Below are 23,913 nucleotides of genomic sequence, written 5' to 3' on the forward strand. Positions count from 1 at the left end.
ATAATTTAGAGTTACTAGTTTCGTTGAAAGTCTACCGATAAATAAAGACAGCGAGCTAACTACATACTAAAATGTATATATCACGTTTTCCTTTAGGAAAGGATGAAGTAGAACATATTGAGTAAATTTGTGATTTATATGTAATGGTTATAATACCTCTAGGTTTGCTATGGCTTTTCTTTATAGTGTTAAATTGCTAAGTAAATTTAACAGTCATTATATTCTCCTTTTGTTCGAAGAAATTGCATGTTAACTAGTACAAGTTACACCTGCAATAATGTAAGAAAGAATAAAAATCAATGTCGAAGTTGTTAGCATCAAAGATAAAGGTTGCATTAATCCAATTGTCGGGTTCTACCCCTGACAAGACAGCCAATTTGGCCCGCGCTGCGCATTTTGTGGAGAAGGCCATGACTCAACATCCTGAAACAAAGATAGTTGTTCTACCAGAATCCTTTTCTGTTCCTTATGAAATGAGTAAGTTTCGGGACTATTCAGAAGTAATATCACCAGAAGCCACTTCCATTAGGGCCCTATCAGATATCGCTTCTAAATGGAAGATTACTTTGGTAGGAGGTTCCATTCCTGAATTAGATCCCGAGACGTCGAAGATATATAATACATCTGTTATTTTCAATGAATCAGGAGAAATTATTGGCAAACACCGTAAGGTTCACCTTTTTGATATATCTATTCCTAATGGAATCAAATTTAAGGAAAGCAATACACTAAGTGGTGGTAGCGATCTTACTCATGTTAAATCTACTGTTGGTAAATTTGGAGTTGGAATATGTTATGATATTCGCTTCCCAGAACTAGCTATGCTTGCAGCAAGAGATAATGCATTTGCAATGATTTATCCTAGTGCATTTAATACTATTACTGGGCCAATGCATTGGCATCTACTTGCAAGGTCTCGGAGTTTGGACAACCAGATCTACACCCTATTATGCTCCCCTGCCAGAAATCTCGAAGCAAAGTACCATGCCTACGGTCATAGTTTGGTTGTGAATCCAAATGGAGAAGTCATTGCAGAGGCTGGCGAAGGTGAAGAGATCATATTCGCGGACCTTGACCCGGCCGACATTGAAAAAGCAAGATCATCAATACCCGTATCAACGCAAAGAAGATTCGATGTCTATCCAGACGTCAGTGCAGGTTTGCGTACACCATAAATAGCGTTATATCCTATGAAAAAGTGCTGTATGTATTTTTCTTCATACATATCCTACTATACCTAATCCCACTCCACTTAATCAAGTAAAACTGTATTATCATCCAATCTGTGCAGGCCCAATGATACCTGGGATCGTTATCCGAACCCTATGGGTTAGTGGTAATTTTGGTACTACCGCAACCATGGTAGTCAAAACGAAATTCAATAAAAACAACTTGAGGTCGTATCTAGAGTAATGCGTGCTGAGCAAAAACAAAGCAATTGGTACACTTATTAAAAATTTCCTTGTCGGTGTATACAACATCCCATTATCCAACTGCTCCCACATAGTCAAGTTATCATATGCCCCACCGTTAAATTCAAAAGGCGTTCCTTTGATGAGATGGAACATTATGTAGGATCCAATCACATATGTCATGTTCGTCATGGTCCACGACCATTCGTTTGTAATTCTCGGAACTAAGTTGTAGAACAACTTCAATAGTATTATTATGACAATATGAATGCCCCATGCACCACGCTGCTCCACCCAGGAAGCATTCATATTCGGCAATAACTGCTGGTCATTTTCTTCCTCAAATGTCTCCGGTTCAACATGCGATATTATACTTGACGACCTTCTTCTTCGATGATCTTTCACAGGTTCTAACGTTGGCCTATCATTGTCATACGACGGAAATGGTTTCAAATTAGTCATCACGATTTTACTTCTCGTCCGCCGATCTAGCTAAGCACTGTATGTGTTATTGCTTCCAATACTAGCAAGTATTTGCCGACGATCTTGCGTTCAAATCGTTTTATTTTTTCCCTTTTTTGTTCGACCTATAAATCAACATTAAACCACAGAGCCTAAACCTTGCCAGAAAAGCTGTGCTATGATATTTTAACGCCAAGCCGACCTGACTCCGTATCTAAATATTGAAGTTTACTTTATAGTGTATTTAATTGTGTTCTACTTCTACTAGCTCCCCTGTAAATACTCGGCGGCATTATCTGCAGCAAACCGCACCAGTGAATAGGTAATTACATAAGGGCGGGCAAAGCAGTTCCGAGGAGTAGGCGTAGCTGGATATACCCCAACAGCTATTAAATAGCGCGCTATCGGCTTAGAACAAGCGTGCACTCGATCTTTTGAAGCTATCGTTTAACATGTCATCACTACCCACGGCACTCCTTTCTACCAGATAGCCCGGCATGTTCTCCTATTGACAAACAAAAAATTACAAGGTCTCCACAGGTGCCACCATTTACTATACCCCATCCTCAATCATTTGCTAGATAATCACACTATGGTCTCAAAACTGTTCGAAGAAAAGGTATGTGGTCTACCGTTTACTACTGGTGTGGTCAATCGTAAGCCATAACTGCGTCTCTCCCCTCGCCCCTTACTAACTATTTCCGAAGGCTGCCGCCGTTAATGCTCTCCCACAAACTCCTAACAGGGACGAGCTTTTGAAGCTTTACGCTCTTTACAAACAGGCTACTGTTCATGACAATACCAAGGAGAAGCCTGGTATCTTCAACATGAAAGATCGTTATAAATGGGATGCCTGGGAAAGTTTGAAGGGTATGTCGCAAGAGGATGCTGAACAGGAATACATTCGCCTTGCTGATGAGCTTTCTGCGAAGTACTCAGCTGAAAATTAGAGCTATTGAATTGTTGTACGTATGCTATGCTGTGTTATCGTCCTATTACTTGTAAAACAAATTTTGCCACCGTAAGGAGGTCGACGTAAAAAAGGACCGAGAAAAGAGGGTTACAAGAAAATATTAGTATATAATTTATATATACAATAAGGATAATAAACAAGAACTAGGACTCTTAGTTACCACTACTGTTAGGATAAGTTACAGCTAAGCAGCGTAGCAGTAGCAGGTCAGGGATAATGTCAGCACAGGAATTGGCACAGCTGTTGAGCAATACAATTCTAAGCACGGATGCGGGGGTTCGTTTACAGTCGGAAACACAGTTAAAGAAGCTGTCAAATGATAATTTTCTGCAATATGCAGGTATCCTATCGCAGATTCTTGCGGATGAAAGTATGATCTTGGAGGCGCGGATCTTAGCAGCTTTAATGTTGAAAAATGAGTTAGTGTCGAAGGACCCAGCCAAAGGACAGCAGTTTGCACAGCGTTGGTTGGCGTTAGTGGACGCAGACTCAAGGGCGCATATCAAACAATTTGCTTTGACTGCTTTAATGGATAAGCAGGCCCGTGTAGCGAACGCGGCCGCGCAGTTGATTGCTGCAATTGCGGATATTGAGCTTCCTCGCGATGAGTGGCTTGAGTTAATGAAAATTCTCGTTGAAAATACGGCACAGAACCAGCCGGAAAATGTGAAGAGAACCTCCTTGTTGGTACTGGGATATATATGTGAGGGTGCTGACCCCTCTAATAAGGCTTTGATTGCGCAGTCCAACCATATACTAATTGCAATTGTTCAAGGTGCGCAGATTTCGGAGCCATCAAAGGTTGTCCGGTTGACAGCGCTCAACTCCCTTGCAGACTCCTTGGCCTTCATTAAGAATAATATGGAGCGCGAAGGTGAGCGTAATTACTTGATGCAAGTGGTTTGTGAGGCCACTCAAGCAGACGACGAGGATATCCAGGCAGCTGCATTTGGGTGTCTATGTAAAATTATGGCGCAGTTTTACTTATTGATGAAACCCTACATGGAGCAGGCGTTGTATGCTCTAACTATTTCCACGATGCAGTCTCCTAATGAAAAGGTAGCATCCATGGCGGTGGAGTTTTGGTCTACTATTTGTGAGGAAGAAATAGATATTGCATACGAGCTTTCACAATTTCCAGAATCTCCTTTACAATCATATAATTTTGCGCTATCTTCTTTGCAGGAAGTTATCCCAAACTTATTGAATTTGTTAACAAAACAGAATGCGGACCCGGATGACGATGATTGGAATGTTGCTATGTCCGCCGGTGCTTGTTTGCAGTTGTTCGCGCAAAACTGTGGAAATTATATTGTCGAACCAGTATTGCACTATGTGGAACAAAATATAACAAGCGAAAATTGGAGACAACGTGAAGCTGCTGTGATGTCCTTTGGTTCTATCTTGGATGGTCCGGATAAGGCTCAATTAATAAACTTGGTCCACCAAGCCTTGCCTCCAATATTAAACTTGATCAATGACCCTGTTTTGCAGGTCAAGGAAACCGTTGCGTGGTGTATTGGAAGAATAGCAGACTTGGTAGTTGGTGCAATAGATCCTCAACACCATCTATCTGATGTCATTAATACATGTTTAATTGGCTTGAACGATCATCCTAAGGTGGCTACAAACTCCGCATGGACTATTATAAACTTGGTAGAGCAGCTAGCGGATAACACAGGATCACCAATATATAATTATTACCCAGTTTTGGTAACTGCATTGATGAAAACAGCTAATAGACCCGATAACGAGCATGGGGTACGGGCTTCTGCGTTTTCTGCCTTAACTACTCTAGTTGAATTCTCTACTGATCAAGTTGGAGAGTCGGTTACAACTATATCAGGGTTCGTATTAGATAAATTGGGTCAGGCAATAAATATTGACGAGACACAATTAACTTCAGAAGATAGACAAAGTTTGGAAGAATTGCAATCCAATATTTTAACAGTATTATCTGCGTCGATTAGAAAGAATCCGCAGTCCGTGGCCGCAGTTTCTGATATGTTAATGGATCTGTTCCTGAAGTTGTTGGGCAAAAAAGATTCCTCTTACATTGAAGATGACGTTTTTTATGTCATTTCCGCGCTAGCAACATCTATGGGCAAGGCGTTTGAAAGGTACTTAGAAACATTCTCCCCATACTTGGTTCATGCTCTGAATCAAGTCCAATCACAGGTAGCAGTCACGGCTGTAGGTTTAATTGCTGATATCGCAAATTCCCTAGAGGATGACTTCAAAAAATTCGCGCCTGCATTCATGAACGTATTAGGTTCCATGATTTCTGCCCCTGACGCCAAGAAAGAGCTAAAGCCCGCGGTCCTATTTGTATTCGGTGATATAGCATCCAATATTGGAGCCGACTTCATCCCTTACCTGAATCAAGTTATGACATTGTGCGTGGCAGCTCAATACTCAACGCCAGATAACTCCTCTTTCGATGCGTTGGAGTATAACGTGAAAGTTCAAGAGTCAGTGCTAGATGCCTACGTAGGCATTGTCGCCGGTTTGCACTCAAATCCCGATGCTCTATTTCAGTACCTTGGCACAATTTTCCAATTTTTAAATTCGTTCGCAGAAAATCCGGCTTTGAGTAGCGAAGATTCTTCTGCGAGATCTGCCGTCGGTATGATTGGAGATATAGCTGCAATGTATCCCGATGGTAGGATTAAACAGCTATACGCGCAGCCATGGGTAGCTGAATTTATTAAAAAGACTAGAAGTAACCAGATGTTCAGTCAAGCAACCAAGGATACAGCCAGATGGGCAAGAGAGCAACAAAAGCACCAACTATCATTGTAATTTTTCCACTATCGCGCTCAGACCATAAATCTACTTATTTACAAACCTTCTCCCCTTCCTTTTTTACTTCACTTTTTTTACATTACTAAACGTTCTATTTTTATTTTACTGAGGCCCTTTTTCCTTCTCTCTTTCTTCTTTGCCTAAGTTCTTTGATTATTCCGTCGTTACGGAAGAACATTACCTCGGTCATATTAAACCCCGCTTTTGATCCGAGTACAGTTTCACCCTTTAGCGTTTCCATCTTGGTAAACGACCTCTTTTGTCTCTTAACCTTGATAATTGTAATTACCTCAATCCGAGAAATCTTGCCTATGATATGCTACTTTGCCTTAGTGAACCAACAATTACAAAAAGCTGTATTCCCTTTGTACCTTGCATCGAGATTATCTTGCCTGTCGATTATTAAAAGGCCGAATAACCCTCGGTACATTTAAAAGCTTGCAAACAAACCACAAGTCGAGATTGCCGGTGTATTAAAATCTCTGACATCTCTCAACTAATGTACAGAACCAACTGCTGAGCAGGCAGTTGCATATTATTTTTGTATTTCTTCGAAGTCACCGCTACTTGCCTTAGCTGGATATACTCTTTTGTAATAGGCTAACTGTTTTCAGTTTTCTACATATGTCACCAAATAAGTGTCTTCTAACACATAAGTTGGTAAATGCATAAAAGGCTTCGGGAGTTGAAACAAAACCGTAATCCTCTGGAGTATTAACTGTACCCAAGAAGCATCAAGGCTGCGAAGCGGTAAAATAGTGCATTTCATATTATCCTACCTTCCCAATGATGGTCGGCAATCAAATACTTCCTATGGAGAACTTAATCCCCTTTGACGATACGTATGTGTTATACGATCCTACAGACCCTATATCTTACTTTTCTTGCTATTTCTCGTTACTTCCAATAGCTATTCTGATATTTTACTTCTCATGGTTTGTGACTACTCGTGAGGTTGAACCCGCGTTTATTGCAGTTGGCCATATAATCAATGACGTTCTGAACAATATTGCGAAAAATGTGATCAAAGAGCCACGGCCTTACAACTTTGGGACGTTCCAAAGAGACACTCTTCGGTCTGGATTTGGAATGCCGAGCGCGCATTCTCAATTTATGGGGTTTTTTGCAATTTATCTTGGCCTGCGAATCTGGTTACAATGGGCAGGGCTTAAGTATCGCCGCAAGGTTATGGCTTCGGTGGCATTGGTATTGGCGACTCTTAGCGTTGCAAGTTCGCGTGTATATCTAGGCTACCACAATGTCTCCCAGGTTTCTGTAGGTGTTGTTCTTGGTATGTTACTCGGTTCTAACTATTTCATCTGTGTTGGCTTTTTGAGAAATAGCGGAATATCGGACTGGATACTATCGTGGCCAATTTGCAGATGGCTTCTAATCAAAGATTCTACCTTTTATTCCTCTACCACCTTGCGGGATGAATATGAGGCTTACTGGAAGAGACGTAACGCTAAATACAACAATGTGGACAAAGAAGAATAGATCGTCCCTAGGCGTCATGGGTAGGACTCAGTAGAAGCTTGCAATCCCAACCTCAGGTTGATTTACGTCAATGGGAGTAACAGTAAATCTTCCTACGTTTTACCTAGAGATTTAAAATATTAATTGAGTTTGCATTGGAATATTAGAGGACGCTTATGTATTGCCTTGATTGTGTGTACTGTTGGTGAATAAAAAAGATAAATAAAATAAATGTATTCTGTGAAAACTAAGGAACGAGTCGCTTATCTACAGTTCGTACGAATGAGAAGTTATTTATTTACTACTATCGGTATCTTAGTTATAATGTTTTCAAAAGGGCGAAGAGATATCTCAATCAAGTCATCTCTAGTAAAGCTCAAGCTGGGAATTTCTTGAGATGAACATGCTGCAAAATATCCATAAAGTACCCTAAGTGCTGTTTCATGTCCAATTATTAATAAATCCCCACACATTCTTTCCATCTCTAAAAGAAGTGGTTCAATCCTTACGGCAAGATCATGGTATGATTCCGCACGTGGGAATCTGTAATGATATGGCGCCTTGAGATATTCTTTATATTCGGTAGGAAATTTTTCTTTGATTTCCCCTTCACTTAAGTCTGCAACACACCCTGGGTGTAATTGCTGTAATTGAGATCTTTGCCTTACTGTGACTCCCTTTTCCAAGAAAAACATTGCAGTGTCATATGTACGCTTTCGCGGTGCTGTCCATACTGTAAATGAGTTTTCACTGTTCTCTTCCCCACTGGTCCGCTGTCTTAGGTATAACTTACTTATTGAATCCGTGCTCTTCTGAGAAGCATTCGCGGATAGAACTGGACTGTCATCGGCGGAATTTGCTGAAGGAAAAGATAGTGGTGATGTGGGAATCTGACACGCCAAAGATTCATTCCTTTCCGCTCTTCTCTTACTCACTTGCTTGAGAACAAGATCTGTTAGGGCTTTTGAATATCTGATGCCCTCTTCATTAAGTACTTCGTCGTGGACGTATCTGTCATTGTCACTAGTCCCGCAACGAGCAAAGTAAATACATCCCCTCTTGTGCCTTAAATTCATCAAGAAAAAGACGATTTTGTTTACCAAAAAACCATGGTCATTATCATTTAATACTATTTTCTCGCCGAAGTTGAAATATTGTAGGTAACTTAGTCCTTCGCTAGGCGTCATCTGTTCGTAGAATGGTTTGTTCAGTTTAACACGTTGAAGGTAATGCTTCATGGCATCTTGCTTATTCCAACCGTGATAATCAGCAGAAGTTGCCGCCATCTCAATATTATGAGACAATAGCTCCTCATTGGTCACTATGGATTCAATAAGTAGAACCTTGATGTTGAATTCGGCAAATTCTCGTGCCAACCTTTCCCTATCGCTACGAATTATATTTAAGCAGTCATAAATGGCTAACTGTCCCTTATCTTGTCGAAAGAATCGATGGATATCCTCTAAAACCTCATCTAAAATCTCTTGACGAAATTTAGAGCCTGCCTGGGTCATAGGCTTAGCCAAAAAGTAGTCCTCCGGCAGTGGCCCAACATCGTTTGCGGTCTTGTCCCGACGATACTCAGATACATGGAATGAGCTGGTTCGTACCCCTAGCCAACGTGTATATCTCGTTATCGCTACCGACAATAGCGTCTTGGAAGTTGCAGGCAATCCAACCAACACGATTAGTATCTGGCCAGCATGGAACATTCTCCCCGACTCAGTGGAGTATAATTGACCGGGCGAGATATAGTCCGCCTCAACACTTCCATGTACTCCATCTATTGCAGCTGGTGAATTCAACCTCGAGCTTAAGTTGTTTTTAGCTCCACTCCACCTTTTTCTTGTTCTGGCTTGATAATTCCCAGCTCCTCCTGTGGAGCTTCCTGATCTCCCGGCCGTTAAAGAAGCCCCCGAAGAAGTACTAGTGTAGCATGTGTCTGTTTGAGTACTATCTTCCTCTTCAACTGTAGGTGATGCTTCTGCTAACATACTTTACTAATGATACAATTTCCAAATGAATACCCTTACTCGGATAACGGAGTTACTTTATTTACGTTTTTCGATAATGTTTTTTTTGTGGGGAACGTTTAACACATTGCCGAGAAATTCCAAAACGGCATAAAATGATAAGCTAGTCAAAGAATACGAAAAGTTTAGTACCAAAGCTACTAAGTGTAGCTGGTGAACGTAATTTCTAACTTGGAATTAACTATATATTGAAAGTAGATATGGAAAAGTGGCCGAAATATAATTATTTATAATATGCTGTTGATACCATCCTCAGAATACATTTATTCCAACTTACCACCCTTTCTGACAATCAAGGCCTTTCTGTCCTTGTCCAAGTGTAACTTGGTAATGACAACCTTAGATGGGTGAATGTCCAATTGGACAGAAGAACCGTTAGCCTTTTCCTTGGTCAACTTGTCAACACGGACGGCGTACTTCAATCTGTACACAGAGGTGATCTTACCTTCTTGGCTTTTGCTAGAACCACGAGTGATACGGATTTCATCCTCCTTTCTGATTGGCAAAGCCTTGATTTGGTACTTCTCTCTCAACTCCTTGGACAAAGGAGCAGACATCAAAACACGACGCTGGGATGATGGAGCGGAGAAGTAAGCCTTTCTGGCCTTTCTTCTGTCGGAGGAAACGTCTATAAAGAAACTGTTAGTAATTCATTCTTTGTGATTAATTTGAAGGACTATAGGAGTGGTAACATATCTTGAGCTCTGTTAATCAGTACTGTGAACCATTAGTCTGTAAATTTATCAAGTCCTCAGCCTAATGCAGATCGTTATCATCCCAAATTCCCTTCATTTCAATAAGTTTAATAGTGAGTCTAGTACATACCTAGAGATTGCTTAGCCATTGTTAATTACCTGGTTTTGCAAATAGCCTTCAATAGTTAATAATCAGATTTCACTTCGGTTCATTTTTTCTCTGTAGTTCACGATATTAACGAGGTGCGCAACCCGTGACGATCGGTAGAGTCTGCATTGCGTGGTATGCACCAACCATCCTAGGCCGATACCTAGGCCGAGGTACCTTGCGGGTCTCCCTGCTCTGTCTGCCTACGCAGAACTTTCCCGGGACGTACTAGGCTCCAGTAGCTTTCCATCTACCAAAAAGAGAAAAATTATTTGGAATGTACGGGTTTTGTAAAAGCAGTCAAAACCAAACTTCATGAATTCCAAAAAAAAATCAAAAAAGATAGCCCCTCCCGGGAGTCGAACCCGGATCACATCCACCGGAAAAATGTATGCTAACCATTGCACTAAAGGGGCGTCTTATCGCTCAGAGCTCTTGTTGTGCAAGACAGCTAATACTAACCTTTTTTAATAGTACTTTGTTGATTGTAAGGGATGATGACATCTACAGTGGCATGAATTGTTTTAATAAACCAATTAGGGCATAGATTATCACAGTAATTTACCAATCCGTGAACTTCAATTCAAATGAAGTTTCTGCAATTCTTCAGGTCTCATCTCTAATGTATATATGAATTTAAATATCAGTACCTCGACTATTAACAATTTTGTATCACGTGTTAAGATTGGGCAGCCGCTTTTTCAAACGATCTTGTCTGTTATTAATAATGAAGGAAAGTAGATCCTGATGAATTGCAAACTAAGTGTACAAGAATTTAAAGGTCGCCCTGCTATGATGCTTTTCCGTTTAGGTGGAGTGAGTCAGAGGACAGTCACGTATAGGCATGCTATACCTAAATGGGCAGGTGTAGGCCTAGTTAGACCCTTTGCAATGACTGTTAGAGCAACGATATCATCAGCTCGGTATTCAACATTCAATGCAAACCATAATGAAAGCACTTCAAGTAAACAGAACAGGAATATTTTGAAGAGGGTTAAATCCATAATTTCATTTAGTGCTTCAGGTATATTAATAGTGGGAGCGACTGGTATAGCTGGGGTAGTGCTATATCTTATTTTATCTGAGCTATTCTCTCCCACCGGTGACACGCAGCTATTTAATAGAGCAGTAAGCTATGTTGAAGGCGATGCTAACGCTCGTAATCTATTGCAATGTTATGATCGTGATCAGAAGAAGGAACGATTGAAAGCGTATGGAGACAGTTTGCATGGTGATAAATGGACAAGAAATAGGCCGATTACTTCAACAAAAAGAGTAGATAAAAATGGTAAGGAGCACCATTTCATGAAATTTCGAGTTGAATCCGCGAAAGTGGTTGGGGTTGTAAGTTTAGAGGCTGTTCGATCTGATAATTCATATAAAATGGATTTTCTGCAAATGTACTTGGATGTACCAGGTCACAAGAGGTACTATCTTATCAAACCTCAGCTGCCTGTTCCCAAGCCTAAAGGTTTCTTAGGTATTAATTGGGGGCCAAGAAAGGACTGAATTGAGACAATGAACTGTAATGAAGCGGGGAAGTTGAGGCTGAAAGCCACAAGCGCTGTAATTTATTACTCTGTATAGTTGCTTGCTAGCTGCCGGATTCCCATATAATATATATTCTAAATTTTATTAGCTATCATCCTACGTAAACTCTAGGTGGAAGAATAGAGCAAGGATGGGTAATAGCGCTGTAAGTGCTGTTTGTAGTCGCTGTAGGGTACTACTACCTGCATCATTTTCTTTTCCTGCTTGCTGCTTCATCGGAACTTCTACTAATTTCTTCATTGCTTGGCGTTTAACATCTTCCATCACCACCTGACACTGTTGAGTAACTGCAATACTTTTGGCATTAAAAAAGAAATCGTTACTTGCAATTGGACACTCATTTTTAGTGATCTTACGTCTTATGTATAGTTTGCTGAGTTGTAAACTTAACTTATGCCTAGTGTCACAATCGGAATATTCCCCATATACACCGGTTCTTCCATCGCCGTTAATATCCATACAGTTAACAAAACCACAGACGTACTCAAAGTAGTTTTTATATGACATTGGGTCTTGGAGGTATAATGAAAGACAAGGTAAGGATTGCTCTAAACAGCCACACTTTCTAGTGTCTGGAGTAGGGGGTAATTCGTCCGCAGCATGCCATATTTCACTTCTTTTTGGACAGTCCCTTACGGTTTCTTTAAAGGTCCGTTCGTAGTCTTTCCTTTTTACTCCCTTTGGAGATGCTTTCTCGTATTCTTTCTGAAGGTTTTTGAAGTCAGGTAATTCCAAAACCTGGTTGTCTCTTGTAACTTTTACAACTCCATATTCATTATCCTCCTCAAAATACATATATGCCAATCCACCAGACCAAACAGGGGTCATCAATGGGCCATATAATGCCTGAACTTCAGTGAAAGGTCTAGGTCTTACAGCATTACATCCAAACTCTGAGAAAAATACAGGGACTGGAAAGTTCCTAAACTCATTAGTTCTTTCTCTGTAGCCGCTAGTACCGTATGATGAATGACCACACCACTCGTACATATTTATACCATAAAAGTCAGCAGTAACATTTCCGCAAACAAAGTAATTCGCCAAGTTGTCCCTGGTCTCTTGGTCATCATTAGTAGAGTATCCAACAGGAAGATCTCTGTATCCCATCTGTTTGATGTAATTTTTCACATCTCTGATTGCAGCCTTAACAAACGGAGATGCATGTGTATTTGTTCTGTCGTTGGTAACTTCATTCCCTGCAAAGAACCCCAAGACATTGTCAAACTTTTGCATTGAATCAACAACATCTTTATAACGTTGAAATACCTTAACATCCCAGCTAGGAGTCTCCCGTATTATTGAAACATCTGGTTCTGATAGGTCAATTAAAACATAAATTCCATTCTTTGCGAATTCTTCCATACAGATATCATGAGACTTTGTTGGATCTATCGAATAGACACGGATTGTATTAACTCCCAATTTTTTCAAGTATGGCAAATCTCTTTTACATATTTCTACTTCAGCCAAAGGATCGATGTATTTTGTGTCAGAAGGCGCCCCGGTATCATGTTCTTGGGGTGCGTTACTAGGTTGATACGCTATACCTTTAATGAAGAATTGTTCCCCCGTTTCTGACTCAAAGAATTTATTACCAAAAACTTCGATAACAGGAAGGCCAGAACTGGTACTTACGGGGGTGGTCTTATTCAATGCAGCTGAAACGCCCGCAGAAATAACAAATGCTTGCCTGAGAATATTGTGTACTTTCATTACTTGTATAATCCGTTGGTTTTAAGTTGAGTGCTTAGTTTGGATAATAGCTTTGTGGTTTTATAGCCTTCAGTGTAAAATGCTTAAAAAGTCACTTACAGCGACAGTGACGCCGGCCATTTTAAGCGCCCAAGCAAACGTGTTCGAAAAACCATATAGAAAACTGAATTTGAAAGAAAATAGTGGATTAATAAGTATTCCGTTAAAGATAATGCGGAGGAACTATAGGCTACGAACAGTTAGAGTAACAAACACTTTTAAAAATTTATTCTTCTGTATACATAATATAACTTAAAGGACGCTGGTAGAAATTTGGGAGATGGCTGGTTACACCAATATCCCAATTCAGTAAATAGAGCTTTAAGTCAACAAAAGAGCTATAAAAAATAAATTAAAACTTCCTGTTAAAAGTTCGTATCCGTTATTCTTTAAAGCTTTTAATGGGTAAAATACATTTCAACTTTTGGTCCTAATCGAAACAGGAGGGGGTGTTGCAGTAAAAAACTGGTTTTCTAAGGTGGTTGGTAGATGGTCACCCGTGTCATTGTTATTCCTGTTAATTGGTTGCATAACACCCTTCAACATGTTGTCTTCGTTAAATTTGGGTGCCAAGTTATCCAATATTTGTTTCTTCCCAACAGCTGGACCTGCGATTATAGCAACAAAGAACACTAAAACCAATAAGTACAAACAACTGTATTTTCTTACCATCCGCTTACGCAACCTAGCTTGTTTCAATGAATATATAGGTGGACGTATTTGGCGGGATGGCTTCAACCAGAACAACATCATAGAATGGAATTTGTCAATGGATGGAATACACAAGATTGGGAATTGCAGTAGTAGTAAAATATGACCCAAAGTGAAGTCAGCTGCAAATTCAGACATTTCTATAGTCTTTACAACAAATTCTCTGGCCGGTTGAGTCCATGCCATGTAACCAAGGCCTGTTTTGTACCACTTACCGGACCAGAATGCAGAATTTGCATGGTCGTTCTTAAACTCACGAGTTAAGAAGGATAATGTTAGAACTTGTAAAATAACCCTTTCTAACTGAATCATAGTGACCAAACCAATTAACATCTTCGCAAAATTCATACCTTCCAATACCCACATAACTATAAAGAATACTAGATGCACAACAACAGAAATACCGTGAGCAACTGCAGCCATAACAGATCCGGTATTCTTACAGCAAACACTTAGAAGTGGACCAGCACAGCATGATAGAGCCATTACTACAGCTAAAGCACCCATGTTTATAACAATTGGAGCAGCAGTACAAATCAGAAGACGTAGAACAGCATTGACTTCATCGGGTTGTGCATCAGTAACACCTGTTTGGGCGTTTATAAACATATAAGCACAGAAACAACCAGCAGCATAAACAGTAGTTGGAAGCAAATCTGCCATCAAAACGTTTGTCCTATGAGCTCTAACAGAGTCGCCACTTGCTTTTTCTGATGCATCACCAATCAATTTTCTCTTGTAACCTGTAATACGAGATCTGGACATCCGAACGTAACCAATCCAAGAGTTCTTGTGGAATTTGGCATTACCTCTAGATAACCATCTAATAAAATCTCTGTAATCTAAGAAGAAATCTTGCCAAGAAAATTGGTGAGGGTTAAAAATAAATGGAGAGAACATCATTGCAGCCATGGACGCCCAGAACCACAACAAGGCAGGTTGCCAGAATGATACAGTGGCAAAAAACAACATTAACATTGACCTAGCCCCCATATAAATAGCCGAACCAGCGAACCTTGAGTACAAAATAGAGAACGGAATACGAGAGGTAGCGAAACCACGACCAGTTGAGATATAACGAGCTCCGCCGATGGTCATATCGCTAACCAAAGAAGCGGCATAAATCTGACCAGCAAACACTTCAAACATTGGTGACAGAGACGACAAATGACGAACAAATCTCTGAACTGCTTTCCAAACACCACGTTCGATTAATTCCTGAACAACGATAGGGATAAAGGAAATAAAGAACACGATGAAAATGGATAGAGTATAACGCCTAACCCAGTCAATAACAGGAACCAAGTTTGAACAACCGGTAGGAATTAATGGGTCAGAAATTGGAACGTGTTTTTGGTATTGACAGATAATTGACTCGTGGGCTAAAGCGTTCATGTTAACCAAGGTCAAGATAAACATTTGCAAAGATAACTGGATAAATAAGTTGTTTAAGTGGAAACCAGGGTGCGCATAATAGAAAGAGAGGAACCTATCAATCGGTAATTGAGTACCTAGGTAATAGTATTCACGAGATAATAATTGTTCACCCATACCAGCACCAATCTTAGTAGTAAAGTTCAAAATAGTTCCGAAACCTAGATCTCTACCTTTACCACACTGGTAATATTCAGAGTGCTTAATTCTACCACCACGAAGGATGGCGTTCATACCAGCGTAAATATCCTCATTCAAATGCAAACCCTTTTGAGCCTTAGATAAACCGCATCTGGTTGTCATATAGATAGCATTGATGAAATCCGGATGACCATAATGTAATTTACCACCAATTTGAGCTAGGGTACGTGAGAATAAGGTACCAAATGTTTGTTCTTTACCTGCAGCAGTGTCACCCAACACACCAGAATTCTCTGAGAAGATATATTCACGAGCACCAACAATAGCAACTGGATGGTTGTTTTCCTGGTCCTCATATTTCAGACCGGGAGCATATGGATTTACTTGCTCAACGTTCAATTCTTCAAATTCAGCTAAAACGGACCGAATCTTTAAACACTCTTCCAAATAATTGTCTTGATTTGCGTCAACTAATTGAATGTATTCACCTCTGTAAAAGATCAAAGCATGGTTCTGGTTGTCAGACTTACCGTCACCCAAGATTGGATTACCAGACAATTGAACACGGAACTTAGGTCTTCTACGGCCGTTCTCCATCAATTCACAGTGACCGTCGATCAAAGCAGAATAAATTCTTGGTTCTTCGCCTTCATGTAGAGGAGGTTCTTCATCCAAGTACGCAATTTGCAAATCGGGGTATGCACGCAACAAAAATTCAGTATTTTCCATTTCATGAGGTTCGAATTTAGCCAATCTTTGCATAGAAACCAAAAACTTAAACTTCCTTCTTGACATTCTTTCTAGCTCTCTTTCCAAACCTTCAGCATTTCCACCAAACATCTGAACAATTTCTGGATTCTCAACACGATACAATAACTTAATTGCACGAGCATAATTCATCATACCAGAAACAGTACGGTATAACGTTTGGGATCTTAAAGAAGCCCAAATACGAGTACGCAAGGTATATTCGGGTGCAGCAGATTTGAAACCAATACAGTAAAATGGTAAGTCATCAATTTGAGCTTTCAGATCGTCATCTTTTTCAGGATCGGCTTCACCTTCAAAAGCAGCGGTTTCTTCGGCCAAAATTTTGGTGTCCTTAACAAAACAATCCCACTCAATGGGGTGTAATTGTTTTAAATACTCCAATAGGGTGACACGAGAAAATTGGTCATCCTCACGAATAATTTCTCTCAATGAAAGCAAGATTCTTTCAGAATAATGAGGGGTCAAAACAGTAAAGGTAGGCATGTTGTCAACAGGTAAAGGCTCTGGAATCGGAGTTGCCAAAGATTGGGCAAAAAACGAAATACGACGTTCCGCTTCTGAGTTGCGAGGGAAAAACTCGGTATCAAAGTTATTATCATCTTGAGAAACAAAGAAAGTAGGAGCCCTTAGAGTACGCTTACCTTCAATTTCAGATGGAACTTGATGGTATAACAACTTCTGAACGTGGTCAATAGCCAACAAGTGCTCTCTGTACATCGAAATCACAATGGCATTCCAAACTTGAGAAATTAAAACCTTTGGCTTATACTTGATCTCCATATCAGCAGTTGCCAAGATCTTAGAGTAGATTCTCTTTGGTAAACGAGTGAAAATATTTCTCCATGGGGTCAAAATGGAAATACCTAGGTAGAAGGAACGTCCAACAGAGAAAACAGTGTTGCATACAATGTACCACATGTAAGTATCCAAAAAGAACAAAATGAAATCAGTAACAACCATCAAACCCAAGACAATGTAACTTTGTTGCTTACAGAGCATACTCTTAAAGTATGTATCACCGGAACATCTAATCTTTAGGGTCGAAAGAATTCTAATAGGGTCTCTGAGAGATAAAATCAAGAAGAAGTATGATTCAATAAACTTTGCTGTGAAAACAGCAACCCAAAGCAGATACGACATCCATCTATCAAAACCTCTTAACGGAGCAAAAGACGCAGTAAATGTTTGGGAAGCCACGTACCTTCTGGTTGAATTCTTCATGTACGACGTGAATAGACCTCCTAAAGGCATAATAGAAAAGAAAATAACGGTTGCCAATGCAATGAAGAAGGCTACAATCGAAACCGCATGAGCAATCTTAGATTCCACGTCCAAATCACTGTATGTAAAAACGAAGGCAACAGGAACAAGGTTCAGCGCTGTAACTATCAACAAGAAAATGAACCGACGAGACAAATGTTGAGCACCTGCCCAGTTTCTAGGGACAAACGACCATTCCAGAATAGTGGCAATCAATTGCAAGACACATGCAAAAGTACCGGCCAAAGCACATGAACTCCAACGGTAAGCCGGCATTGGTTGATTGTCTCTCAATTGCTGGTAATCTTTGGTATATAATGATGGAGAATTGAAAGCCGTGTACATCCAGTAAACTGCACCGTGTACAATCCAAATACGGTTGAAATTAATGATCAGATGCAACCAAGTACGGATTTCTTTATAAGTTTTGAAGAAGACATCATTCCAAACAACATCACCCAAACGTAAATAACGTTCTTCGGATGGCAAGTCAATCAAACGGGTTCCGTCTTCAAATACGATCCGAGCGATACCTTCTGGGTACCAAAATAGCTGATTCACATCGTCGTAGCCAATAACCTTGTTATGATCACGCTCACGTTTAACATAACGACCATCAACAATTTCATAAACTTGGTTTCGTAAGAAACGGTACAAAGGTGAAACAACACGGTTTAGGTAATCACCTTCTGGTACAGGTTCTCTGCGCTGTTGACATAAAGGAGAATCCAAATAATCCAGTGCGCACTTGTACAAAAAGCACAAACATTCAGATGTGAATCTTACTTGATTAGCCTCACCCCACATCAATAAGTACAAGGCAATTTGACGAACACGCTCCAAGGGAGAAAGCTTGTTCATTTTTGCTTTCCAACGGAAATCAGCGGCCTCCAAAGAGTTGTCGCCTTCTAACTGACTTAGCGTGGCATCAGTATCAATGGCACCTTCCATTGCTTTCTTGCTCTTCTTTTTGGCCTTACGAGCTTTCCTCGATAATTTTCCTAATTTCATATTACGGAAACCAACCTCATCATCCATATCCAACTGAGCAGCAAAATACCATTTCTTGTAATTTGCAGTATCACTACCTATATAGTCAGCATGTAGGGATAATAAAGCCTGTTGAGGTGACATACGAGATGCACGAGAATCTAGTAAAACCATGAAATGATCAAACATATTCCTCATAGAATCTCTCTGAAAACCGAAACAATTCGTTAAGTCGATGAAAACATCTTCAATTTGCTCGACAGTTAGAGGAGATTGCGAATCGGCTGTCCAGGCTGGGTAAGGGTCACTAGGCAGAGCCATAGCAACGGCAGCTGGGTCGTATGCCTCACTGCCGTATAGTGGAGTAGAGGTTCCGGATGAAGGAGGATCGCCCATATAGCTTGCATGTAAAGGAGTGTATTGGTCCATGCCACTGACGGCAGGATAACCTTCGTAGCCACCGGGTGGACCGTAGCTGAAATCAGAGAAGTTCTCTGGGTCTTGTCCTAGTTGGCGGGGCTGTTCATAATACCCACCTTGTTCAGGGTCATACATCTGTTGTTCATAGTAGCCCTCATTTACAGGCATACCAGCTTGATCGTAGTATCCAGCGCCAGGAACGTAGTCGCCCTGAGCCCCATAAGCGTCCGCTGGGTATTGGTCATACTGCTGCTGGTGTTGGGCTTGCTCATTTGCATGCGGGTCATAATAGCCATGCTGGGAAGGATCGTTATACGACATAGTCGCAGTTCCTTTCGCGTATATATATTACCTTGTTCGTGCGAAGAGTACTGGCTTTTTGTCGCTCTAAGTTGAAACGCCCACTAACAGCTTAAAAACTTAGCGTATAGTATTATTGCAATAGTAAAATTAGCCAGGAATATAAACCAATAGAAGGGATCTGCGTAAACTTAAAAATACTAAATTTTTATTCTTCTTGTTTTACGCACGTACAAGCCCTCTTTTTGCTATAATTGTTACGACACCCTGCAGTTCAGCTTTTTTTCCTATAGTTAGTTTCGGTTTGTCACAAATAAAATTCCCAGTGATGAGTTACACAGGCAGGTAGGTTAATAGCTATTTTTTAAAGTCTAAGACGCACAGTGAATACAAGAAAGCAAAGTATCTCAAAAATTTTGATCCAAATTTTGCCTCGGTATACACACATAGGGATCGTCAGCAAAAAACGCAGTCGTACTCCTGAAAAAATTACGATCGATCATCGAATACAACACGTATCAGTACTTGTTCTTCGCCTCTCTATAGTTATCTTCAATTATCCAGTTATTTCTACTAACGACGAAGATGTCGTCATATCGATATCCCGCCGGTAGTCGCACAATCACTAATCTGTCTACCACGTTATTGATCCCAGCTAGCAAAAGTGACATACGTTCCTTTTCTCTCGTAAAAGATGACTAGATCAAGTTCTTAGCGCCACCTCCAGATATTAAATGCACACATTGATGGACATGTAGACATTATAATATCTAGAGTTTGGCCATCTTGAAGCTTATAGTTGCTTACACCTGTCTTGTCCTTGACCTTTATATAGCGTACCTGCCTCTGGGTTGTAAAGTTAATAATTTAAACATACCTTTTTTTAATCAACGCGCCTAAATAACTACGCTGTCTGTGTGTGTTACTAAACTCTTGGGAGTACACTATCAATCCTCAGATACTTATTGAAACCTGATGTTCTTAGCGTACTTAGTGTTCGTATGCTACCCAAGCAAAGAGTGGTTGCTGTGATTTGTTGTAAACGACTACTACGTGGAGGTAAAAATCTACCGGCTTTAAAAGGCTGGTATTTTTTTGCTTTCTTTCTCTATGCTGAGGAAAAAACCAGCTCAAAAGATAAACCCGTCGGGGCAGATTCCTGTGCTTTCTTTTGTTCGATCCCGTTGAAAAAATTAAATAAAAAAGTACCGTGATTAGAAAATCTACGAAAGTTTATCTGTTAAAAAAGAAACAAATATAAAACGAGCTGAGCCGTATAGTAATGTTCGCTCGCCAGCTTCGGATATATCGTCTTAAAACTGTGCTTAGTAATTAATGTTTCGTGTAAATTCATTGCGCGTCGGAAACGCGCTTCAGCATTTATTATCGCAAACGGAATATGCAAGAAATTTAAGCTAAAATTAGAATCACGAAAATCATATAACACTACGGCACGTTCTAAAGGATTTTCCGCGAAAATGCTATGTAGCATTGCGTCCGTAACTATTAAGGAAAAGTTATAGTTTTAGATTCCCATTAATCTTCATTACGGGAAATAAAATCTGTAATAAGCTCAGAGCACTCAGCTGCGGCATCGGTGGTGACATTATGCCCCGCTACAGCATCACGTAGTTCAAATTTTGGGAAGAAATTTCCTATAACTGGGATGCATTCATCTGGCATGATGGACGAAAGTGTACCCCTAATAAATAGCGCAGGGCCTTTGTATGAAATTGTATCAGTTTGAAGCGGCCAATCCTCTATGAAGCCCCTCTTTAAACCGTTTTTTAAAATTTGTAAAGGAAGGCGTGACAAGTAACCGTCATTGTTACGCTTGATTAGTGTCATTAGGAAAAGCACAAGGCCTTCGTCAGTCTCAACGTTTCGTAATTCTTGAAAGGCCTCGTCTCGAGTACATTTTTCTTTGGCAACTATTCTTTCTATGGCATAAAGATACCTGAGAAAACGCGTCAGCGGAGGCGTGGGGATTGGAGCATTCTCCAGACTAACAACCATATGACAATGCTTGGGCTCCATTAGAGCTAGTAACATTGCTACCTTTGCACCCATTGAATGGCCGAGAATGATTGGCGGTTTTGAAACATTTCTTTGCACCCATGCCCCCACATCAGCTGCCATTGATGCATAATCACAGTTAGGAGCGCGAGGAGAATCGCCATGGTTCCGGAGATCCAATGAATACACATCACGCGATGTGGATTTGTTCAAGTGCTTGCATAATGTACGATTAGATGTCTTGTTTCCAAATAGACCATGGAGCATAACTATGGGTGAACGATCTTTGGCCTCATTGCTGGAATGGGTATTAATGAGATCGTGAACCAATGGAACAGTATGTATGGAATCTAGAGATGGAATAGTAGTACCTCTATGGATTGCTCTTATGAAGGAGCTGAAACGTGATATGTTAGCGCGCATAGTTGATTTTGTGGTAGATTCTTGTAATAGACTTCGTCCACGTTTATGGTTAGGATTTTTTTTATGTAAAGAAAAGTAGATGTGGAATGTTACCAGAGTTCCGAGCTCGGAAGAGCATTATTACAAAAAGGGCAAGGCAAGTATATAAATCTGTTTACGTAGCTAACTGATTTACGTACGGAAAATATGGAGCTTCAATCGACTAAGGTCTTTGCCCTCCTATGCATCGTCCCCAAAAAAGAGGTACATAAATCTGTCCCTCCTGCGTTTTAATTCTTCGAATTTCTTGCCCTTCTCGTCTTGTTCGTTACTTTTCTTGGTTTCGCCTTTAAACTCGTTATATGTAGTATTTTCATAGGTGCTACGCCAGTTATGATAGGTCCCTCGGATTGATAGGCTTATTAAGTCCGAATTGTTGCATTTAGGTGTAGAGTCCAGTTGCTGGGCCTCAAATTGAAGCTCAGAGGCCCTTTTTGAACGAGATAGCCCATGTGACCACTTGACTAATCTCCACTTTAACCTTTGGCATTTTTCAAATAGCCGCTGCTTATGTGATAATGGTTTTTGCTGTCCAACTCCCCATTTCTTTACATTGATACTCTTACCGTGATGACTTCGAGATTTGATAATGTCTTCGTGTTTAGTCCTAGCGGCAGTGTCGAGACCAGCTGTTAAAATAGTAAACCCAGGACTGAGAGAATTCCCGATAGCAAGGTCCTTCAATTGTTGGATAAATAACTTTGCGACGTTGTACTTATTTTCATTGCTAAAATGTTGGTCCTCGTAATTTTCTTTGCCTGGTTTATTATGCTTGCGGGCCATTTCACGACACCAGCTTGATAAAATAATTACACGGTCATTATCTTTTTGTGCCCATTCATCAACTGCACTGTCAAGCCCTACAAGTAATTCTGCACTGTCTATTTCGACGCAATTTGTTAAGAATCCTTCTAGGCAGCGCAATACAATGCCACTTTCCTCTTTCTTTTCCAAAGATAAACAACTTACAAAGAAGCCTCGTAGTTTTTGGACGAAGAGCTGATATATCAACATGTAATTAATATGATAGCGTAGCTCTTCTTGCAATGAGCAGTCCTTACTTGCTGTTAATTGAACATCAAATTTGAAGATTTGGGAAGTAAGTTGTGGTATGTTGGTTAAAAATAGTAAGGGCCTCACTTCTGCTATAGCATCATCAGCAACCTGTATGAACTGTATCTTTTTAGCAAACTCCCTCGAATTGATAAACTGCTGAAAGATTGATACATTGTATTGACCTTCATTCACATAATTAGATATCATTTCAAGCAAATCGTGGAGGCATGTATTAAATCTATCACTTTGAGTAGGTTCAATACCAGCTGAACCCCATTGTTTGAAAACAGCAAGCGTTAGTTCTATGTGGTTTAGGTGCATTAATATTTCAACCAAATTAGATATTTTGCGTTTTAAAGGAGTAATGAATATATTTATATCTGCGGTGCCAGTATAGCTTGCAATTTCAACTTGAAAATCTCTGTCATTTGTTGGCACTAATATATGGTCATGAATTAAATCATACAACATATCTAATGCACTGCTGAATGAAGTCATAACTGATGGAAGAAAACTGACATTAGATTGAGGTGTATTTGCCGATATAGCCTCTTCTCTAATGGAAAACTTAACAATTCCTTGAGAATCCAATCTCAAACTAGTTCCCATACTACCTAGTGCCCTACTGCCCTCCCTACTATCGTTTATTGGAGCAAATTCGCAAACTGGATAGCTAGCGCCAATTATTCGTAGGTCTCTCACCTTGATGGAGCTCTCTCTGCTGTCATTATTCTCATCATCATCATCGCCCTCATTTTCTTCTAAAGGTGCAAAAATCGCATCAATAGATCGTGGTAGTTGCTCGTCAATAAATAACGGTTTCGCATTAGCTGAAGGATGTAATGTCCTTTTGCTTTTTTCGACACTGTCATAGCCATCAGGAAAGCTGTATCTACTCTTATTCACGTCTCTTAAGGACAAGGACATTGTAAGAGCACCTAGTTGTTTTGTTGCTGTCTCTAATCGGCTAAATAATTGTGTCTTCATGTTTTCTCTTTTTTATGTAGTTTAAGTGCATGTCAGTCATCTCGTTTTGTGCCGCCGT

General features: G+C 40.2%; 12 protein-coding genes and 1 non-coding gene across 13 annotated transcripts; 5 read left to right on the forward strand and 8 right to left on the reverse strand.

The window, feature by feature from the left end:
• Positions 1 to 299: 299 nt before the first annotated feature.
• On the forward strand, positions 300 to 1,175 carry NIT3 (putative hydrolase; the record flags this gene model as incomplete). The annotated part of the gene is made up of 1 exon (XM_018133048.1): positions 300 to 1,175. The coding sequence occupies one exon, from the start codon at positions 300 to 302 to the stop codon at positions 1,173 to 1,175; it is 876 nt and encodes a 291-aa protein (XP_017988826.1).
• Positions 1,176 to 1,274: 99 nt separating this feature from the next.
• On the reverse strand, positions 1,275 to 1,874 carry ORM2 (sphingolipid homeostasis protein ORM2; the record flags this gene model as incomplete). Its single annotated transcript, XM_018133047.1, has 1 exon — positions 1,275 to 1,874. One exon carries the CDS (start codon positions 1,872 to 1,874, stop codon positions 1,275 to 1,277), a length of 600 nt encoding a protein of 199 aa, XP_017988827.1.
• Positions 1,875 to 2,466: 592 nt separating this feature from the next.
• ACB1 (long-chain fatty acid transporter ACB1) lies at positions 2,467 to 2,824 on the forward strand (the record flags this gene model as incomplete). Its single annotated transcript, XM_018133046.1, has 2 exons — positions 2,467 to 2,493; positions 2,582 to 2,824. 2 exons carry the CDS (start codon positions 2,467 to 2,469, stop codon positions 2,822 to 2,824), a joined length of 270 nt encoding a protein of 89 aa, XP_017988828.1.
• Positions 2,825 to 3,063: 239 nt separating this feature from the next.
• KAP95 (karyopherin beta) lies at positions 3,064 to 5,649 on the forward strand (the record flags this gene model as incomplete). The annotated part of the gene is made up of 1 exon (XM_018133045.1): positions 3,064 to 5,649. The coding sequence occupies one exon, from the start codon at positions 3,064 to 3,066 to the stop codon at positions 5,647 to 5,649; it is 2,586 nt and encodes an 861-aa protein (XP_017988829.1).
• Positions 5,650 to 6,438: 789 nt separating this feature from the next.
• Positions 6,439 to 7,149, forward strand: CAX4 (dolichyldiphosphatase; the record flags this gene model as incomplete). Its single annotated transcript, XM_018133044.1, has 1 exon — positions 6,439 to 7,149. One exon carries the CDS (start codon positions 6,439 to 6,441, stop codon positions 7,147 to 7,149), a length of 711 nt encoding a protein of 236 aa, XP_017988830.1.
• A 269-nt stretch (positions 7,150 to 7,418) lies between these two features.
• On the reverse strand, positions 7,419 to 9,122 carry AW171_hschr63812 (bifunctional fructose-2,6-bisphosphate 2-phosphatase/6-phosphofructo-2-kinase; the record flags this gene model as incomplete). Its single annotated transcript, XM_018133043.1, has 1 exon — positions 7,419 to 9,122. The coding sequence occupies one exon, from the start codon at positions 9,120 to 9,122 to the stop codon at positions 7,419 to 7,421; it is 1,704 nt and encodes a 567-aa protein (XP_017988831.1).
• A 302-nt stretch (positions 9,123 to 9,424) lies between these two features.
• Positions 9,425 to 10,005, reverse strand: RPL26A (60S ribosomal protein uL24; the record flags this gene model as incomplete). The annotated part of the gene is made up of 2 exons (XM_018133042.1): positions 9,425 to 9,789; positions 9,987 to 10,005. The coding sequence occupies 2 exons, from the start codon at positions 10,003 to 10,005 to the stop codon at positions 9,425 to 9,427; spliced, it is 384 nt and encodes a 127-aa protein (XP_017988832.1).
• A 343-nt stretch (positions 10,006 to 10,348) lies between these two features.
• AW171_hschr63814 lies at positions 10,349 to 10,420 on the reverse strand. The gene has a single exon. It is a non-coding gene; the product is annotated as a tRNA-Arg (tRNA).
• A 331-nt stretch (positions 10,421 to 10,751) lies between these two features.
• On the forward strand, positions 10,752 to 11,513 carry TIM21 (Tim21p; the record flags this gene model as incomplete). Its single annotated transcript, XM_018133041.1, has 1 exon — positions 10,752 to 11,513. One exon carries the CDS (start codon positions 10,752 to 10,754, stop codon positions 11,511 to 11,513), a length of 762 nt encoding a protein of 253 aa, XP_017988833.1.
• A 138-nt stretch (positions 11,514 to 11,651) lies between these two features.
• Positions 11,652 to 13,268, reverse strand: GAS2 (1,3-beta-glucanosyltransferase; the record flags this gene model as incomplete). Its single annotated transcript, XM_018133040.1, has 1 exon — positions 11,652 to 13,268. One exon carries the CDS (start codon positions 13,266 to 13,268, stop codon positions 11,652 to 11,654), a length of 1,617 nt encoding a protein of 538 aa, XP_017988834.1.
• A 456-nt stretch (positions 13,269 to 13,724) lies between these two features.
• FKS1 (1,3-beta-D-glucan synthase) lies at positions 13,725 to 19,355 on the reverse strand (the record flags this gene model as incomplete). Its single annotated transcript, XM_018133039.1, has 1 exon — positions 13,725 to 19,355. One exon carries the CDS (start codon positions 19,353 to 19,355, stop codon positions 13,725 to 13,727), a length of 5,631 nt encoding a protein of 1,876 aa, XP_017988835.1.
• Positions 19,356 to 20,870: 1,515 nt separating this feature from the next.
• Positions 20,871 to 21,773, reverse strand: IMO32 (Imo32p; the record flags this gene model as incomplete). The annotated part of the gene is made up of 1 exon (XM_018133038.1): positions 20,871 to 21,773. The coding sequence occupies one exon, from the start codon at positions 21,771 to 21,773 to the stop codon at positions 20,871 to 20,873; it is 903 nt and encodes a 300-aa protein (XP_017988836.1).
• Positions 21,774 to 21,992: 219 nt separating this feature from the next.
• AW171_hschr63819 (HFL015Cp) lies at positions 21,993 to 23,795 on the reverse strand (the record flags this gene model as incomplete). Its single annotated transcript, XM_018133037.1, has 1 exon — positions 21,993 to 23,795. One exon carries the CDS (start codon positions 23,793 to 23,795, stop codon positions 21,993 to 21,995), a length of 1,803 nt encoding a protein of 600 aa, XP_017988837.1.
• Between the last annotated feature and the right edge of the window lie 118 nt (positions 23,796 to 23,913).

This window comes from Eremothecium sinecaudum, chromosome VI, assembly GCF_001548555.1.
Source record: "Eremothecium sinecaudum strain ATCC 58844 chromosome VI, complete sequence".
Classification (NCBI taxonomy): domain Eukaryota; kingdom Fungi; phylum Ascomycota; class Saccharomycetes; order Saccharomycetales; family Saccharomycetaceae; genus Eremothecium; species Eremothecium sinecaudum.